Source organism: Gobio gobio, assembly GCF_949357685.1.
Source record: "Gobio gobio genome assembly, chromosome: 25".
NCBI classification, from domain to species: Eukaryota; Metazoa; Chordata; class Actinopteri; order Cypriniformes; family Gobionidae; genus Gobio; species Gobio gobio.
In genome coordinates, this window is record NC_137121.1 from 35565849 (window position 1) to 35586964 (window position 21116).

Genomic DNA, 21116 nt, shown 5'->3' on the forward strand with positions numbered 1-21116 from the left:
CATGTGTGTAACCGCTGTGCTGTGTGTTTATGTGTGTTTAGGTGTGTGTAACAGCTGTGCTGTGTGTGTAACAGCTGTTGTGTGTGTTTATGTTAGTGCTAGACCAAAAATGTATATCCCTGTATTTTTCTAAATTATATCGGTTTCGCGGTATATCATATGAAAGTATTCCCCCCCCCCATGCATGACGTGTTAACCACATTTTCTACTAATTGAGAGAGGAAATACTGCAGTAGATTGACTAGAATGCCCTGTTTTACTGTCATGACGAGTGAATATTGTAGAAAAACTCCACACTAGAATTAATACAGGTTTGCAAATCCCACAAAATGATGCTGTGGGGAGACAACAACCAATAAACACACTCATTACAGACACATGAATATTAAAATATGATTAAAAAATAGTTGAGGGCACCATAAGCTTTTTAAAAATCGAACCCTATATAACAACAAACTGCCAAAACGAGGAAGAAACACGGAAGAAAATTTAAAAGGTCTAAGGATATTTTCAGTACATTTAAGAGCACTACAGTCTCTGAACAAATGACACACGTCAGTTTAACATAGAAAGAATAAAGCAGTTACTTTTTGCCCATTCTTCTTTGAATTGTCAGTCTATTAATTTACATCATTGTCTTTGGTGTAGCAGAATAATAATCCATTGCGGTCGTGATCAGACGCACGGCTGTTGTATCAGTGTCATTTGCATACATTTCATTTGAAGAAGACGTGATGAAATATGTGCGCATACTTGTTCGTGTTTAGAGAACTAGAATAAAGAAATAGGTCCATAAAAAACTTAAACGCGCTCGCTCCGGTCTATATCTGTTCTATATGATCCAGGTGGTGAGCTTGTTAATCTCATCACAGCGCTCTGCGCAGAAACCGCTCTCTTGCGTGCGCTGTGTGTTGTTTGAATTCGCTGTAATCAAGGACTGAATCCGAAATCGCCCCCTATAACCTCAAATAGGGCATTATTTGAGGGGACAGCCATTTGTAGTGGTGTCCGAAACAATAGTGGACGTTATTGTACACTCACTCAATCTCACATTACACCGAAATACCGAGTGTACAGCGGATGTATACACAACGGTTGTCCGAATTCACTCTTTCAAGTGAATGATATTAGTGGACTAACGTAGGGAATAGTGAATAGTTTAGGGGGGGATTTTGGATTCAGCCATAGGCTGTGATGTGATCTCAGTTGTGTTTTCACTACAGTGCAACAGTAAACGGGAGCCCTCTCAAACAGTGTCGCTGCACCGCGTTCCGAACGTTGTTTAAATGACATATACCGGTATTGCGGTATAATCAAAATTCATATCATAACAAAAATAAATACCGGTATTCGGTATGAACCGGTATACCGCACAGCACTAGTTTATGTGTGTGTTTATATGTGTGTAACAGCTGTTCTGTGTGTTTATACTGTATTTGTAGGGTGTTCTGACCAGCAAGGTTCCCACAGACGGTCTGGCCGAGGCAGACAGGTTGACCCTGGGTCTGGTGAAGGTGTGGGGTGTAACAGCGCCCGTCACTCGTGTTACCATGAGCGTGATTGGACAGCCTGACGCCGACCTGATATTCACATATAACGCTGAGGTGAGATGCTTCATGCAAATACCAACTCCTCGAACGCAGATGAGCCAATGGAAGTTGAGTATCAGTTGCACTGGGAGTTGTCCTGAAAGGATTTTCTGGTTGTCAAACTCTCATTAAGTTACAATTAAAGTTAGTGAGTCCCTGCTAACATACAAACCGAATTAACTAACTGTTCTCACGTCATGTAACAGTGTAGGTCAAAAACACATAAACGAAGGTCTACATTTCAGTGCCTCTCCATATTAAACTGGTTAAATGTAAATTAATTTAATATCACCCTGTGTTACATGAACAGTGTTGATCATGGATATTGTCATCTGTGATCGTTACGTCCGTAACATAATAACAATAATTTGTTACATTTATATAGAACTTTTCTAGGCACTCAAAGCGCATTACATAGAAGGGGGGAATCTCCTCAACCACCACCAATGTGCAGCACCACCTGGATGATGCGACGGATGCCACACACCAGCTGATTGGTGGAGAGGAGAGGAGTGATGAAGCCAATCGTATATATATATATATATATATATATGGGGATGATTAGGAGGCCATGATGGACAGGGGCCAATGGGCAAATTTGGCCAGGATGCCGGGGTTACACCCCTACTCTGGGATTTTTTATGACCAAGGAGAGTCAGGACCTCGGTTTAACGTCTCATCCGAAGGACTGTGCTTGTTACAGTATTGTGTCCCCATCACTACACTGGGGTGTTAGGACCCACACAGACCACAGGGTGAGCACCCCCTGCTGGCCTCACTAACACCTCTACCAGCAGCATCCTAGTTTCCCCAAATTGGTCTCCCATCCAGGTACTGACCAGACTCAGCCCTGTTTAGCTTCAGTGGGAAACCAGTTTTTGGCTACAGGGTGATATGGCTGCTGATATGAGGTTTCTCCCGCTTGCATTGTGAGCTGTAAACCCTCGCTTCCAAATTAATCTCCCACCATATTTATTTTAAATTCTTTTATATATCCCTCCATGGCATATTTAAGTCCCACTTGAATGCTCCTCGACGAGAGGTGGTCCTTCTGTGTCACAGACTTTGTGATTTATCTTCTAATTTGTTTTTGTATCAATTTTTGATATTTCTGTGAGTTTAGAAATGTTTACATTCTGCATTATCTGTCTTACTAAGGAGGGACTTCTATTTTGATGGGTATTATAGTTTACGGGTAGTGAAAGGGAGAGCTCACAGTTTATCAGTTGTTTTGCAGATACAAAGTTTACAGTTTATTAGCACCCCTGAAAGATATATAAAATATATATATATAAAAAAACTGAGCCGTATTGGGTCAGATTGTCTGTACAGTATCTGTGACTGGACAAATGACCCAACACAATGGCCAGAGGTGTCATTTTCTCATCAAAATACTGCTCCCCCAAATATTACACAACATAATAGCCTTCTTAAATCTTTTGATGAAGACGTTTATTCATTGTTCCTGAATTTAATGGATTTAGACTATGTGTTACATACATTTAACATTTTAAAATTATCATAAAACGTGTCTTATGCTATGAAATGGATATATTTTTCGGAATATGCCGTGTGTAATGCAAAGGGCGTCTGTTTATGTATAAGTTTGTTTGGGCTAGAATAGAAATGTCAAACGTTAATTTACCGCACGTTCAACACACATTAGTCAAAAGCCTAAAATGCAGTGATATGATGAGTTGTTTGACATCAATGACACAGGTTTAGATCAAGTTTATCTGTCAGTTTTTTGTTGTCTTGCATGATGTAGCTTTATCTGTTTATTTATTCGTAGTACAGCCATCCTCAAATTAATTCCTAGTTCAGCATTTACATTATACAAAGCACATTTGGAGTTGACATGTCAGTGTCACAATACTATTCAAATTACTGACAATAGCAAAGTTTTTTTTTGTAGTTGCTTTTTTATAGCAACCGTCTTCATCAAAAGACTGAAGGTGATTTATGAAGTAGGCTATTATGTCATGTAATATTTGTGAGTGCATTTAGACGAGATAATGTCATTCAATGTCAGTCATAAAGTTCAAACACAAGAAATAAGCCAGAGGCAGAGTAAGGGTAAATCAAGACTTCACAAATGAACAATGAGCAGAGCAGTCCAGATAAAGGTGAGCTGAGGGTCCACAGGTGATAATAATGAACTAATAATTAGCAGAGGAGCAAGGAAGGGAAATGCAGTCTTAATACGCAGGAGAGAGAGATCTGGTGAAACCAGGAGGAGGCGTTGTCGAGCGTTCCGTGACACTATATATTAGCACAAACATGAGCCTAGCGCTTCCCTTTTGAATGTTTCTTACATCAATAACCTCACACATTCTGTCATTGTGAAGACCCCTTAACGATAAGTTGACTGCTTTTTGACGCAGTTCGAGTCATGTGACAAATATGACTTTATTGTCGTTTTTGTTGAACAAACTTGCCATTGCAGTAATGAAATATCTTATTTTTTTCATCTTTACAATAATACCAACATCATGTAGTGCAAACGTTTAATTGTTATGGACGTATTGAACAGGCTTTCTGAATTGACGAACGGCTCCATCTGTTTATTCGGCCAACCCGTTCTCATCAGTCTGCGTATAAATGACACGACTTTACACTTTCCAAGTGCGTGTAATGCATACGCCAAAGTCCAATTTTGCGTGCATATGATACGCCAATCCTTCCCATTCACTTCAGTGGAGAGCAGATGCGTCCAAATACCACGCGTCATCTTAACGACAATGACGTCACCAGCGAGGCTCAGTCCGCCCAGTTCACCTGATGCGCGAACATCATCAAACAGGTAAGTAAGGGCAAAAGTCTTTTTTTGTAATGAGATCATGGTGTTAACGGTATTATTTTAATTATTTCAGTGTTTGTAGGCCTACATCACGTTACATGGGGTATGCGTTCAAATGAGTTGTTAGTGGAATAGTGGGCTGCTTAGTAATCCTAGCGGGTAGCCTACCATTGACATTAGCCTGAGCTAACCTGTACCCCTGTTGCAGATTTTTAAATAAATAAATCTGTAATAATAATAATAATAATAATAATAATAATGCTGTCTTTAGCTTTTAGACATAGCTGATGACAGCACTACAAAAAAAACGAATTTTTGTCTCGCAAAAAAAACGGATTTATTTTATTTATTTATTTCCAAATTGTGGGCAAAAAATATATATTTAACGTTACTGTCTATAAATCGCGCCTGCAGAAAAGGCATTAATGCTTGCTGCATCTATACATTTGCGGGCCGTGAACATATTACACGTGGGTGCGGACCCCGAGAGGTAACCTTAGCTGACGCCAGATCAGTATTTCGGATCATACGGCCTACATTCACTATACAAGCCGATCTGAGATCTGATAGAATAACGGGCACGTTGGTATAATTCAGGCAGGCATTACTAGTCGCTTGCAGATGCATGATACTGTAGGGTTGGATTAGGCTCCTATTCCCGGGATTTTTGACTTGTAATGTTATCATAAATAGTGCATTTTAGCATTTTACCTAAAGGAAAATTGTCTCAAGCAGGAAAAAAAATTAAAACAATATTTAAGGTATCAAGCCTGAATTTACTGTGTTAGTACTTAATAGTTATTTGGTTACAGTACTGACACAATTTCATCTGTCCTCGAGAATATGGCAGTTCTATTAAAGAGAGAAGGGAAGGAAGGACTAGTAAGCCAATGTTACCAAAGTATTACATAGTAATTATTCAACGAGTGATCAAATTACTACATTAATGTAGTACTGTTATAATGCTATATTTACTTTTACCAAAAATGACTAATATTTAACCAATAAATTGCACATTAATATTATAAATTAGTTACTAATTATTACCATGAAATAAAACTTACTTTGTGATATCCACAAAAGTGCTACCCATACTTACTCTGATATAACACACTTACATTACCTTGCAGTTCAATATAATTTATATCAATTAGATTACTTAATATGCAATTTGTCTAATGTTTTCCATGTCACCCATCCCGTTGGTCCAACAAACTTTATCCATGGTTGACAATAACGTACACATAATTTAAAAAAAAATGTACGTGGCATGTCGATAATTATAATTTATTTTTGTTTTGTCTGTAGTAAAAATGCCAGGTGGATCCACTTTTCGGCAATGCGCCCACTGCCTGAAGAAGATCAACTGTGCAAATCGAAGATGCACCAAGGTAAATAATGTACAAATAATGCTATTGTACTGTCTTAACTGCTAATCCCCATTTTTATGCATTAAAGCAAAGAGTCATTAAGTCCAATTCTAATAAACTTTATTTGCATCAAATATCTCAGTATTTGTTGGCCAAGCAATACAGTGACAATTAAACTGGCGTTTGCAGTGGAGACATAATGTTCGTCATACAAAAGACAGAAAGAGTTTTGTTTTGTTACACTATGAATTTTCATCATAGTAGGTATTTTTCAAAATGTTAAATTTCCAACCTGGTGGAAAGGTACCTGTTGATATTGAATGTTTGACTGTTGGTTCTTTTAGTTACATCCTCTTACAAGGCTACACATTTAACATTGAATCTTTCTTTTACAGACAGATTACATTGTTCTATTGTGGTGGCTCTCAACTGTGGTCACTCAGTTCATTGAGATTATCCATATTTTATTTTATCCATATATTATCCATATATTAAGGTATAATGTCTGTGGCCACATATTGAACATTCATATTTTCCGGTGCATTGACTCAACTGCATATTTAGTCTGTCTGTTCAATTAGTTGCATTCACTTGGCATCCAAGTCATTATTTAGGCCCTTGTTAACAGAAGGCTAGAAAATCAACAATGCTTGATCAACTGGACAGCAGTTTAGAACCTTTTTTTGTCATACCGTCTCCCCATCACTTGCTTTGTCTCTCTCCCTTACTCAGTGTGGGAAACTGCTGGACATGAAGTCCAGACAGACGGCCCGCATGAAAAAATTTCGCACCAAGGCCAAGGAATGGGCACAACAAGTCAAAAAATCTCGCAATCAAGCAAAGATTTTCGACAATAGTGCCCTGCTGGTAATAAACATTTTCTGTCTTTGTATTTTGGTCAGGCATTGCAGGTTCCTGTCAACATTGTGCAAGGGAAGCAAGAACTCATCAACCCAACTGCATTTACAACATTTCAGATAATAATGAGCTTTTCTACATATAAATATCAAAACAATACACATAATTTCCTGGTGGTGCCTTATAATAAATAATAATAATGCCGTTGTAACCCTGCCTTGGAAATCTATGCATTTGCTTATATGCTTTTCTATGTTAAGGTGGAGAAACTGAAAGCTCTTGGGTATTTTCCCCTCCTGCTGTGGGGAAAGTACCGACCACAAAATAAAAAGTGGATGGCCCAGCTCCAGTGCCCCTTTGAGCTGCCAGAGGTAGCGCACGCGGTCCTGGAGAAAATGTTGTGTCTGTTTGAAGGTTTGTTAGAAGGTAGGTCACATCACAACATCAGTACATTCATGACTATTAAGATTGATTCTGCATGTTTATTTCAATTAACATTTATTTGTATAGCACTTTTAACAATACATATAGTTTCAAAGCAGCTTCACAGAAAAATAATGTGTCTACATTACAATTTAAGAGGTGACTTTGTCTAAGTAATATATTTCAGAAATTTTCATTTTGTGAATACTTGACTAAAAAGATGCATCTTTAGTCTAGATTTAAACTGGAGGAGTGAGTCTGCTATTCCAGAGTTTAGGTGCCAAATATGAAAACGTCCTTCCTCCTTTAGTGGACTTTAGATATCCTGGATACTACCAGAAGCCCAGAGTTTAGTGATCTTAAAAAGCATGATGGATTATAGGGGGATAGAAGATCAGTTAAATACACAGGAGCTAAACAAATTGTATTGTGTACCTATCCAGATGGATCAGACTGAAATGTCATTGCAGATCATTTTTCACACAATATATAGATTGCTGGTGGTGTATCATTCTGTTCTTTTTATGTTTTTTTTTTTTTTAAATATATTTTGTTATATAACTTTTTATATTTCTTACTCATATTTTTAACCATACACTGCATCTTAAATGTCTTGTTTTATTTTTTTACTGAAGCATGTGATCCTGAAGGAGAGAAGGTGGGGCAGCACGAGAGGACAGGAGAAAAAGATGAAGCAGAAAGAGAAATAGAGGATGAAGACCAGAGAGGACAGGGGGAGCATGTTCCTCCTCTCAGAGACTGAGAGGAGGAACATGCAGGAGATGGAGATAGAGGCACAGAAAGACAGAGGAGAGAGAGGAGAGATAGAGGCACAGAAAGACGGAGTGGAGAGAGGAGAGATAGAGGCACAGAAAGACAGAGTGGAAAGAGGAGAGATGGGGGGACAGAAAGACTTAGAGCTGGGACTGATGGTGACAGAAGAGATAGAGGCAGACAAGGAGAGAGAACAGAGAGAGGAAGTAGGGAAAAAAGAGATTGAGGCAAAGAAGAAAGCAGACAGGTAAGTGGCAATACAGAATAGAAGATGCAGAGCTGTAGAATATGATACAAAATGGAAAAGAAAGTGGGCCCCACTTTTTATTAAGTGGCATCAACTACTATGTCTTTGTATTAAAAAATAATAACAATGTACTTATTGTGTTCATATAAGAAAAAAAGAAAGTGTCAACAGATTTCCTGCATTCCAAATATTCACCTGGCTTGCAACGCAAACACCACACACCTCTATTGCAATTTACTCAGGTTTTTTGTTTCTCTATACAGGAAGTCAGCTGTCAAGATTTCAGCAAAAAAGAAAAGAAAAGGAAGCCAAAACAAGGATGATGGTAGGGAAAAATGCTTTAAAGTATTTATAATTCAAAATTAAACACACAAAGTATATTAAAAAAGTGTTGGCAATACACAAACACCAGCCTATCATAAAATGCACACCAAAGTATCCCAAAGCATACCACGTTGTCATCAAAAGGCCCCAAAGGATCATGAAGATACGGTGGGTGATGTACAACAAAGTCCCACAAAGCACACCAAAGAATTTTAATGTCTATCTAGCACAAGGTGTACCACTTTAACACAACATTTAACAAAGTATCCCAAACCCCCCAAAAGGCAACCGTTTCAGTGAGTTATCACAAATCCAATTTCCAGAAAAGTTGGGATATTTTCTAAAATGCAATAAAAACAAAAATCTGTGATTTGTTAATTAACATGAACCTTTACTTAACTGACAAAAAGTACAGAGAAAAGATTTTCAATAGTTTTACTGACCAGCGTAGTTACTCTTAGTATAATTACATTATCTAGCCAGTATGGTGACAGTCAGGATCTCTCTGGTGATTGCCACCTTTTCTGTTTATTTTGTTTTATTACTGTTACATTAAGATGCAATGGTTTGTATTTACTTTATTTATTTATTTTTATTTACAGCTTGCCAGTATCACAGCACATTGGACATTTATCCAGTACAATATGTGTCCAAGACACGTGAAAGAAAGGTTAGTAGCTTTACAGAGAACATTCTGTACAACTGTTAAATAAATTGATACTATACTACACCAAGTGAATAGTGATGAAATTGTTGCCTTTTGTCAGAAAAATAGTTAACATATTAAATAATTTGCTGAGAGAATGCTAGAAATATTAAACCAAACCTTTGATGTTTTGGTGATTTATATTGTGACTGATTTTTAGAGACTGGGAGGAGGAAGGAAATGAATAATTATGAAATAAAAGTATGACTTTGGTTTGTCTTTGACCCTTTCCCCAAAGGGCTGTAAAGAAGTACTGGTCCATTGGCTCCCGTGTCCGTCATGGTAATGTCAGCTTTCTTGTTTAACCGATTTTTGAGTTGTCCTTAAAGGAACCCTAATTAAGAAGCTAGTCTGATTTACTATGACTTGGAAGTTATTTAAGTTTATGTAATAAGCACCTCGACCAGTGTTACATTTCTTTTTGAGAAGTCAGACGGGCTGCTTAATTAGATATCTGGCATCTGTTTTTGCCTACAGGGAGATTAAGCTTTGTCACAACTGCAACTTGCATGTACTGCTGTTTTTGGTGGTGTTTTGTAACAGCCATAATTACTATGCAAAACTTTGAGGGTGAGGAATTAGAAATACATGATTTCTGTATGTTTTATTTTTGCCATTTCTTTCAGCCTAAAGACCTGGCCCCCATCTTGGGAACCGCAGGAGAACATAGGAATGACTGTGTCATAAAGGAATGTCTGCTAAAATGACTGTTGTCCCATTGCTGGTTCCAACTTCCAAGAAACAAAAAAAAAAGTGGCCATGTGGACGACAATAAAGTTCTACTGTTCTTCTAATGAATTGAGTACACAAAATAAAAATGATTTGTTTATAAATCTCTGCTTCATTATTCAAAAAGTCTCATTAATTCAGGGCCCATCAAAATCAAGACAGTTTAGGTTCTCTGTGTGTTTTCATTGTAACTGGTCAGGATCTAATGGATGCTGCGTTGCTGATCAGTTGATTAATCTAACCTCAACATGTGCTGTGATCTGCCCTGCCAATGTAATCAAAACAAAAAAACTTTAAACATGATGTTTTTGGACAATAAACACTGTTTTCGTAGAAGCTTCTGTCTAAGTAACCTTTTAAAGTCTTATAGTACTCAATGTATAGCCAGCTTTGGTGTTATGAATAACCTTACAGTTAACACTAACCATATTATAGCCATGTTTTCAATCATTGTCATAGCAATTATTCACAGCACACCTGACAAGTCAATAAAAAAGTAATTCACTCAATAAATGATTAATACAATGATTTTACTGTTATAATCAGCCAGACAGTGTGTCAGGTTCTGACATAACATGTAAGTTAACGTTAGGCGTAATTGGCTTGAAATGCTCCATATTCAGGCCTATGTAACGTTAGATGAACAACTTTTCTCGTATTTTTCTCTTCCCATTGGATGCTTTCTAGTGACAAATGTGCAGTTTATTTAGACAAAACTAAAGATACAGATAATGTACATTCACTGAGCGAAGATTATCTTTAGTTCGTTGCTATGGCGGTTGCTATTGACGCATCTATAGCTGAAACCACGTAGCTGGCATTACGTGCTTCCGCCCGGAAGTATTTTCTTCACTTTTAGAAAAAAAAAATATATATATTTATAACATTTCTCCACAGAAAAAAAGCAATTTGGTAACTCGATATGTTCATGTTAATGCTATTACATTTAATAATTTCTCCTTCGATTCTGAGAAATATATGTTTTGTAGCTGAAGGTTATGGAAGTGCCTCGTGTTGTGGGCGGAGTTTGCGCGTTCTACTGTTTTGGCTAACATATCTGAAATAAACCAACATATTTCATTTTTGTTAACATAGATTATCTAAATGCAGTGTAACTACTAGTTTGACTGTACTAGATATGTGATATATTCCATAGAAATATCGTTTTACAACCCTAGTTTACAACCCTAATTTGCAAACCGGAAGAACTACAACTTTAGTGCTCATTTATATCAAGCTGCAAAGTGTGGCTGTTGGGAATTGTAGTTTTTAGAACATTTGTGTTTTCCTTAGAATTTGAGGTTGTAAATAGTTATTTGAAAGTATAGGAAGGGGTTTAGGGGTATGGTAAACACGTCTATGTAATCAGATTTTAAATATATAATTGTTACGTGGGTTTAAATCAATTTTAACCATATTTGACAGCGCCCCCAGTTGTTGACTTTACTGTATATACATGAGTATGATAGCTGAGGCCAAGAGCTCTCTATAACAATTTGTCCCATACCTGTAGCCCCTTTTGTTGCTGAATTATAAGCCTTCCAACATGCACCAAGGTGAAGTTTCAAAGGTCAGTATTTCAAACCAGGAGACATATAGAATTGTCATACTAACAAATGTTACTCTCTAGGACAAGACCTTTCCAACGATGTATTTGGTTTAACTGTACAACAACGTTTTAATTTTCTTATTTCATGGACACAAGGCCATCTCAGGTCTAGTTTCAGAGAGCACTTTGAAGTGTCAATATTTAAAGTGAAGATGTTTGTTTGTTTCTGACTGTGTAAACAGATTTATGACCCCACAACATAAGGAATACCTGGTCCAGACACACACACACCAAAAGACCATGGTCTGGAATATATTATGGGTAGTCGTCTCCTCTTGTACTTGTAGTATTATTATTGGTATTCAAAACCAAGAGTGCACATACTGTTGGCCCTGTTGCATCCTCTGTATTTATTTCTCTGTTTAAAGATTTAGTTTGTATGTGTACAAAAAAGGGCAAATAGTTTTTCTGTTAACATTTTCCTCCTTCCAACACCTGTCACTGTGAGAAACTACAAACCTCATTTCCAGTAAAGTTGGGATATTTGTGCACCAGTACCCATGGCATAGGTGAGCTGCATGTGTGTGAAGGTACCATTGACACAGAGGCATATATTGGGATTTTAGAGAGACATATATTGCCATCAAGGCAACGTCTCTTCTCGGGACATCCATGCTTATTTCAGCAGGACAATTCCAGGCCTCATTCTGCACAGGCTACAACAGCGTGGCTTCCCAAACGATTAGAAAGTGTTATTAATAGGAAAGGTGATGTAACATAATGGTAAACATGCCTCTGTCCCAACTTTTGTTGAGTGTTGCAGGCATGAAATTATAACTTTGTTTATATTTACAAAATACAATTGCGCTGGTCATTAACTAATTGTTAAGTAATATGTCACTGTGGTTATGGCTTTTGAGTTAATTTTAAATTAGTTAATAGTCATGTGCCTCAACAAGTCATTACATGATTTTGCAAATCGTTATTTAAATTAATTAAAGCAGACAACTGGGAGTTGAAATGCATGGCTTTGACCCATTGTGATTAACGCATTCATTTACATTATTAGTTAATATAATGTTAGTAGGGAATTAACACTTGACATATTTAATTAATAGCAATTCATATATTACTTAAACTATTAATCATATAGAATGTTTATTAGTTGCTGATGCAGTGATCATTAATACATGGTTTAGTTCCTCATGTCATGAGTCATACATTAACTCATTAAAATAATATTCCAACTGGGGTTGTTGCTAAAATGTATATTGCATAACTGATTACTATTGTTGTCATGTTGTTTGTATTCAGTGCATTTCAAAGTAATCAAACCCAACCCTGCCAACCGTTCCTCAGTATAACATGGTTAACTAAGCCTCTACAATAGTTCTACAGTCAGTTTTTTAGTATGTTACACTGCCAGTATCTATCTGTGTACAGTATGTAAGTTGTGTACATCTTAATATGGGACCTGCTGTGACTGTGACCTCAAATGTTCCAAAATGTTGGTAGTTAAGGTTGAATCTGCAAGTTCCCAGTTCTCTCTTATTCTAAGGGTTGATGAGCCAAAGTCAACTCAATAGTCAGATGACAAATCACATTTGTATTTCTGTTTACATATATACAGGTGTCAGCAAGTATTTACAGACATTATCAGTTACATAACCATGAGTATCACAATTCCATGAACATAAAAGTCAAGACTTTAGAAACCTTTTCAAATCATCAAAGTACAAGTAAAAGCAAAAGCAATTACAGCTGTGACCAGAGTCTGACTTGAGTCCCAAGTCAAGTGACTTGAGTCCCCACCTGTGCATCATCATCATCATCATCATCATCATCATCATCATCATCATCATCATCATCATCATCATCATCAGAACTGATGTCACGTAGCCAATCCAATTCTTCATCCATTTCCCCTTCCTCCTCTTCCACCAGCCGAGGAGTTGGTTCGAGAATGCCTCTGTATGTGCATGCTACAGTCTGCTGTCTGAGTCTGAGGTCTTGCAGTCTTCTCTTAAGTAGACTGATGAGGCCTTTGGACCCCTCCTCTGTGAATCCATTCGTATATCCTATAAGTCCACACATGAAGAATAATGTAATTACCGTCACACTCAACATTTAATTAGAGCTGATTTATGTTAAGACAAATCTTAAATACAAAATCAAATCAAAATAACCTTTGAAGGCTATTTATCCTAAGTTTTTGAGCCAATACTAGCATGATTGCTTTTCACTTGAAAATAGTTTTACCTATGAATGTTAAAATGCATGAAGCCAGGTAGTTTGACTTACTTCCTGTTTGTGTGCACACTGAAACGGTGGCCATCAGTGACTGAACCTTCTCTACTGAGTCCTTAAGGTACTGACAATGCTGCATCATCTCCTTCACAAGGATCTGTTTTTCTTCTGTCAGTCGTGAGACAAGCATTAGTTGGTCAAAGAGCTTCTTCTTGGTGATAATGTCAACACCATCTGAAGGAATGAAAACATCATACATTAAAAAACAAATTTGATGAGGATACATTTTAAATAAATACTAAAAGTTAAATCTTTATACAACACCTGTGTTCTGTTCCTGCCAAGGCCAGATCATGCTCTCTGCAGCCTTGTTTGAGAGTTTCTGCACAACTGAAATTGTGTCCACAAGATCACCATCAGGTTGTTGGTTGTATCTCTGGATCTCTTCTAGCAAGCGTTTCTTTTCTTGGGCAATCTTCTGACTAATCTTGTGACGCCTTTTGTTGCGGTCTGTAATAAGAGCAAAAACAATGCTATTACAAAAGAACTGCTATGGCATTTGATGAACAGAACCAATATATCTTCCATTTACTAATCCATACCATTCTGTCTATAAAGGTAGTGCTTCTTCTGACAAATGCTCACAAAGAGTGCTTCGATGGAGATCTGCAAACCATGAGCATCAACAGGACTGCCTGCTGCATTTCCTACATTAAAGATATGAAGAAAGAAAAATGTTTAAAACACACTTAAGTTCTGTTAATTACACATTGTAAAGCAGCTACAGACCGACATGGAGCCCTGGATATTGGGTCCTATTGGACCATTGTGCTTAGCCTCTCATTTTAAACCTCAAATTATATTGTTTGGTAGTAGAATTGGTAGTAGTATTATTATCTTTTAATAATAATTACTATGATCTATTACTATTATGCTTTTTTTACAGAAACACTGAATAACCAACAATATCTTAAGCACTGCCACCAGTTCATTTAAATTGACAAATATGCATTCATACCAAGTTTTATTTCTAGCGTTAGTGCTTGCTTTGTCATAATATCATTATATTATGCTGTGCCATTTTACAAAGATAAGCTGTTACACACACACACACACACACACACACACACACACACACACACACACACACACACACACACACACACACACACACACACACACACACACACACACACACACACACACACACACACACACACACACACACACACACACACACACACACACACACACACACACACACACACACACAAGATGACGTTAACGGGCATAGTGCAACAGGGCAGAAATCAGTCTGGCGAGTAAAGCAAAAAAATTACAAGCCAATGGCGATCCTATTGTCAAGGTGTGTGTTGAGGTTTGGCTACATACAATAAATTACTCTGACAATGTTTATGTATAAAACAACATTGTCCTTACCTCTACTGGCCCACTGCTTGACATCAACAACCCACTGTTTTAGCATGTCATCACAGCAATGCAACTGTTCCTGCATCTTCTTCAGGCTCTCCGTTACAACTAAGGTCTTTTCTACTGTCTACAAAACAGCAATACAAAATCATTGTTCATTCATTGTCATTTCATAAAATAATCCTTTAAAAGAATCAAAAAAGTATATGTCCCTGCTTGATTTAAAACAACAACACATTCAACTACATATACATAGCTGAGGTCCTGCACCCCTACAATATCTACTTGTGGGCAACAGTGTGATGCATTTTGAGTGGACATGTAACTGTTTAAAATAGTGTATACTTTTTCAATACAAAACTTAAACATAAAGCATACCTTTTTGAATCTGGAAGACAAGGCAATGTGGAGGCCATTATCTTTACGCTGATTCCACCCAATAGCATGGACAGTTAGCATATCAGTTCTTACTGTAAAAAACAATAGAAAATCATAATAAATTGTCAAATTTTAATGGTACGTTTGCAGGCTAACAGGGGGCAAAGAAGCTTACAAACCTGACTTGGCCATATACTTTGTGGTCAGGGCACATCTGGAGAGAAAACTATTCACTTGTTCTACTTCTTCACCAATAGTGGTTCCAGCACCTTCCTGGTTCCTTGCATTCCACAAAATCTACAGGAAGCAGTTAACTTGTTAAACAGTGTGGACAACAGGGTTACCAAGATTGATACATATCCCGAGGTCACCAGGTGTAGAGGAGAGCACATAGGGGCTTATGTAAACATACTCCTGGGTTGTTGTTTGGGTCACAATGTAATTCATTGTGGCACTTTACATTAATTGTTGGCTACATCATTCTCTGAAATGTAAAAGTCAAATAGGTAAATGCATCACCTCGCATTTTGTATTGTGGGCTTTGGCATGCATCACGGACAAGCAATGTCTCATTTTCTGAAGAGGTTCAAGATGAGTCAGGGCCTCTGACACCTTCTCCAGGTATGGCACATAACGACAGGTCACATCCATGGCCAAAAATGTAGCATCCTGGAACTCTTTTTGGAGAAACATTGGATATGCAAAGATTTCTCCTCTATACATATTCAGACCTTTTGGAAAATAGAAATAAGCAGAGCACATTGGACACTGAAGTAAAGGCTACATATCATAATTATCTACAAATATTTTTTTAAATGCAGTTTATCAAGACCATTACCAACCTTTGAGGAGGAATCCATGCCTACACACAGCAATTTCTACACCTTCTTCATCCAACTTGTTGGCCTGCTTTGATGTTTCTCTTGCTGCTGTCCAGTGGGATTCCCCACACATCGCCTTTCCTGATGTCTATCAAAGTAAATTGTCTCAACATGTCAGAGTAGTTCATTCAAGAACATTAACTAGCAGGGATATACGAGCAAACACACCATCAATTAGAGTCAAGATTTTTTCTTTAATTGCCTGACCCATCTTCCATCTGTAACTCCCTAGACTAGAATCTAGCTGTATTTTTTCCCCATACAGCTACAACTTCACTCTTTTTGAAAGTTTGATTGCATCGCTAACCTCAACACAAAATCAAAGACTCCAAACATCTAAGAAGGCATGAGATACCTATTGCTCAGCCTGATTGAAAACTTACACTCTTGACAGCGCCCCGGACTTCCTCAACAAAATTGGACACCTCAGAGTCTTGGGCTAAAAACACTCCATCAAAGAACCCAGGCTCTTCACTCCTACAAGAAACTGAATTCTGGATAACCATTGTAGTAAGAAATTATTGTATTTATATGGCACTTAAAAACAAGGTTACAAAGCCTAACATAGATATATACAGCAGCTACAGTATTAACAGCTGATTGTGAAATAACAAAATTAGAACTATATTATGATGATAATGTTAATAGCAAGTACATACATTAACTACATTGGCTGTTTTTAATGTGCACACAAAACTCACTGGTTTGTTTTCTGGAACCTGTAGAGTTTTCTGTTGCCATCCACTGAAACAGCCACCATTTCAGGGCTACAGGCTGGACAGACAAATGGCTCTTTTCCCAGAAGTTGGTTCACTTCAGAGTTGCAGTACACATATTGCAGAAAGCTCCTCTGAAAAGTGTCTGCATTCACATTACCAGTCTGAAATGAAACAAATTTAGTACAGCTTTCAATGACAATAGACTACAATATAACACATTTATGTGTTGTCAATGAAACTTTTCAAATCTAAGAAGGATGCAAATGACAATGCTGTCTAGTATGGTCTTCAATTCAGTTAATTTCAGAAATCTGAAATACTATAGCCACTTGTGGACCTTGGACTACATATGTGGGTATATTTAAACACCCTGCACAGACTCAACCACCATTTTTGCCATACTGTCCAGCCTTACAGCTACTTTAATAATAATAAAAATAAAGGCATTTGTCTTTCATCTTCACATTTTTACTCACTCTTCCAAACTGCTTTGTTCTCTGGTCCAACATTGCTGTGAAGGCTTTCACTGACATTCCTGGAGCTGTTGTCTTCATAGCCTCAAAGGAATGGAACAGATCTTGGTGGAACAGTGTCTGTGCTTGCATGGTAGCGGGCCAGTAACCACTCCTTACAAAATCACCAACTTCTGGAGCCCATTGCTTATTGCAATGTTTACATGTTAGCACCGGAACGTGAAGATTGTAACGGCCTGAGAGCACATGAAAGACAAATAAATAACAAGGAACTAATGTGTTAGATAAACAATATTTTTTACGCAATCCTACCATTTATGCAAACCAGTATGACGGATCTACCAACAGAGATGTCAACATCACGAGTGTCACAGGAGCATATAATTGGAGGAAAGGCTGTTGGCAGCAAACACTCTGCAAGAGCAAAAGACAATCAGGATGACATTAAAGAATGTTTGGATTGTGTGCAAGTACTTGGAAAATATAATGCATGATTTACTAATGTTGTCTGTTATTGGGAAAAAAGGCAAATCAATTGAAGAAGAGACACCAACCTTGTTTACAGATGATGTACTTGCCATCATGAAGTTTCACAAAATCTGTTGGAGGAATGTATTTATAAAATCCAAACATGCTGGTTTGTCTACTGTGCAGAGTGTGGTGTTTATGTACCAACTGATCACACTCTGCACAAAACCACTCAGAGGGCAAACATTCCCCACAACGGATGATGGCTTCTTTCACGTGACAGTGATTGCATGTCATCTGGAAGATGTTCTCAGTGGACAACAAGTAGTCAATATTTTGTGGCCTCGCCTGTTGCCAACATTGTTGGACCTCTTTTTGTCTTTGAGACCAACAGGACAATGGTGTTTGCTGAGAAAAATCTTGCCCATCATTGCTCTCTGAATCCCGTAGAAGATCCTTAAGCCTCTGCATATTGCAATATTCAAAAAGAGAAAGAGAAAAATACAAACATAACAGAAATCCAACATTGCAATTCCACTATCACTGACTTCTTTTGTGGAATTTCCATTGCTTTTAATACAGGGACAATCCAGTGATAGCAGAGAAAGCAGAGGGTGAAAGGATAGTTGGAAATGGGCAATCAAACTCATGACCCTTAAGATTATGTGTATGTGCTGGCTATCAGTAGCATTTTGGAAGGAACATTGTTAGCTGGCTGGTTACTAAACATAGCAAAAGTGCAGGTACAATGAGAGGCTTCCTTTTAACTTAACTCTAGTAGTTTTTCTACTTACCAGGATATTGGTAGCTAGTACATGGTGAAGTTGGGATGGAGGAACTAGCACACGGAGAAGTACCAACTGTTTGGAAGTAAAAAAAATAACAAACCAGATTAGAACAATTCTTTCTAACTCTTTGCCAGATGTACAAAAATAAACACTGAAACCTTTGGCAAACTTTCAACATGGAAACTATCAAACCTAAATGTATTTGGCATTATAATGTTTAAGTATACAGAATATTGAGTACCAACAGCACTATCAAACTAGCACTTAATCCAAATCACACATCATCACTCTCCACTACCATTTTCTTTAATTAATTTTATAAGATGGACACTAACCAGGAGATGAAGCTTTTTTCCTCCGTTTGCTGGTGGTCACACGCTGCCCATCACTGTCCCTCTTCCACCAGGTCACTTTGGACCGTCCTGTGACTTCAGGCTTCGGAGTTTGTGACTCTGTGTTACGTTTCTTTATGGACATAGCATGTAATGAAACGTAGATGGGTGAAACATAGGCATTAACTAACTGTTAATTTATTACACATTTCTGTATAACAAGAATGAAACTTGCCTGTATCCCTTCAACAAATGCATCCCCGAGCAGAAGAACAGCTTCTAATTTGTTCTTATGTCCACTTGACATTGTACTAAACAAAAAATAAATAAGGTGTCAGTTAGATCTGTGAGGGTAAAGGGTGATTAAAATTTTAAATGTTCTGGTAGAGGATAGTGTTGTCTGAATATTTGCCATGAAGGGGGCAGGAAAATGCAGATTGTAAACTTCTGGTTGTAACAATAATAATATGTTTGTATTATTTCAAGTCAAAAATCCCGGGAATAGGAGCCTAATCCAACCCTACAGTAACATGCATCTGCAAGCGACTAGTAATGCCTGCCTGAATTATACCAACGTGCCCGTTATTCTATCAGATCTCAGATCGGCTTGTATAGTGAATGTAGGCCGTATGATCCGAAATACTGATCTGGCGTCAGCTAAGGTTACCTCTCGGGGTCCGCACCCACGTGTAATATGTTCACGGCCCGCAAATGTATAGATGCAGCAAGCATTAATGCCTTTTCTGCAGGCGCGATTTATAGACAGTAACGTTAAATATATATTTTTTGCCCACAATTTGGAAATAAATAAATAAAATAAATCCGTTTTTTTTGCGAGACAAAAATTCGTTTTTTTTGTAGTGCTGTCATCAGCTATGTCTAAAAGCTAAAGACAGCATTATTATTATTATTATTATTATTATTATTACAGATTTATTTATTTAAAAATCTGCAACAGGGGTACAGGTTAGCTCAGGCTAATGTCAATGGTAGGCTACCCGCTAGGATTACTAAGCAGCCCACTATTCCACTAACAACTCATTTGAACGCATACCCCATGTAACGTGATGTAGGCCTACAAACACTGAAATAATTAAAATAATACCGTTAACACCATGATCTCATTACAAAAAAAGACTTTTGCCCTTACTTACCTGTTTGATGATGTTCGCGCATCAGGTGAACTGGGCGGACTGAGCCTCGCTGGTGACGTCATTGCCGTTAAGATGACGCGTGGTATTTGGACGCATCTGCTCTCCACTGAAGTGAATGGGAAGGATTGGCGTATCATATGCACGCAAAATTGGACTTTGGCGTATGCATTACACGCACTTGGAAAGTGTAAAGTCGTGTCATTTATACGCAGACTGATGAGAACGGGTTGATTCGGCAGTATAAAACTTCAGATTTTTTTTTTTTTTTTACTTATTAGAGGTGCAGAACGCCACACAGCCACTTTTTCTCGGCATTGCACCAAGCAAAAAGTAATCGTAATCATTATACAAATACAAAAAGTAAAGATCAAGCGCCTAACCAGGTCTATGTGAACAGCTTGTTTTCCCCCACGGCATAAATGGATATGATGTTTTGTGGGCGTTCTCAGTCTATGCGTGTGTTTGTCCTCAGCAGCGTCTGTCAGATCAGAGCTGGCGTTTCCCAACCATTCACTCCAATACCTGTCATTTCTCATCATCATTTCTCCATTATGAGGTCATTGACGGAATTGGCCTGCAATCACACCCAAATAATAAAAAAAAATTCTAAAAATTTACTCACACTCATGCGATCCAAGATGTAGATGAGTTTGTGTTTTCTAAGCGGGAGTTTGTGTCATTTTGGAGATTTGGAGAAATGTAGCATTACATGACTTGCTCACCAGTGGATCCTGTGCAGTGAAAGAGTCCAAACAGCTGATAAAATACATCACAATAATCCACAATAATACACTCCAGTCCATTAGCGTCCTGTGAAGACAAAAGCTGCGTTTTTGTAAGAAACAAATCCATCAAGACTTTAACTTTAAACCGTTG

The 21116-nt window shown here is 37.7% G+C and overlaps 3 protein-coding genes across 3 annotated transcripts in view; 2 read left to right on the forward strand and 1 right to left on the reverse strand.

Annotated features, from left to right (window-relative positions):
* The window catches only part of LOC307121437 (sucrase-isomaltase, intestinal-like), a 53146-nt gene that overhangs the window by 31110 nt on the left and 920 nt on the right, over nucleotides 1-21116 (forward strand). The window contains exon 47 of the mRNA XM_079809026.1: nucleotides 1443-1604. Coding sequence (XP_079665152.1) covers nucleotides 1443-1604 — 162 coding nt within the window. The remainder of the gene's footprint in view (nucleotides 1-1442; nucleotides 1605-21116) is intronic.
* Nucleotides 4667-9921, forward strand: LOC307121438 (uncharacterized protein). Its single transcript, XM_079809027.1, has 7 exons — nucleotides 4667-5780; nucleotides 6492-6626; nucleotides 6878-7043; nucleotides 8325-8386; nucleotides 8988-9055; nucleotides 9330-9373; nucleotides 9718-9921. The coding sequence occupies exons 1-7, from the start codon at nucleotides 5703-5705 to the stop codon at nucleotides 9720-9722; spliced, it is 558 nt and encodes a 185-aa protein (XP_079665153.1). The 5' UTR covers nucleotides 4667-5702; the 3' UTR covers nucleotides 9723-9921.
* Nucleotides 12957-20302, reverse strand: LOC307121767 (uncharacterized protein; the record flags this gene model as incomplete). The annotated part of the gene is made up of 16 exons (XM_079809528.1): nucleotides 12957-13447; nucleotides 13671-13850; nucleotides 13941-14126; nucleotides 14219-14323; nucleotides 15057-15174; nucleotides 15426-15517; nucleotides 15605-15722; nucleotides 15945-16156; nucleotides 16268-16394; nucleotides 16690-16783; nucleotides 17008-17186; nucleotides 17502-17734; nucleotides 17841-17912; nucleotides 19090-19219; nucleotides 19322-19397; nucleotides 20241-20302. The coding sequence occupies 16 exons, from the start codon at nucleotides 20300-20302 to the stop codon at nucleotides 13161-13163; spliced, it is 2271 nt and encodes a 756-aa protein (XP_079665654.1). The 3' UTR covers nucleotides 12957-13160.

Excerpts from the sequence above, each read along its gene's own strand:
- LOC307121438 (XM_079809027.1), top strand. The coding sequence starts at position 5,703 with ATGCCAGGTGGATCCACTTTTCGGCAATGCGCCCACTGCCTGAAGAAG. Across the intron at positions 5,781-6,491 it reads CAAATCGAAGATGCACCAAG|TGTGGGAAACTGCTGGACAT; the intron begins GTAAATAATGTA and ends TCCCTTACTCAG. Across the intron at positions 8,387-8,987 it reads AAGCCAAAACAAGGATGATG|CTTGCCAGTATCACAGCACA; the intron begins GTAGGGAAAAAT and ends TTTTATTTACAG.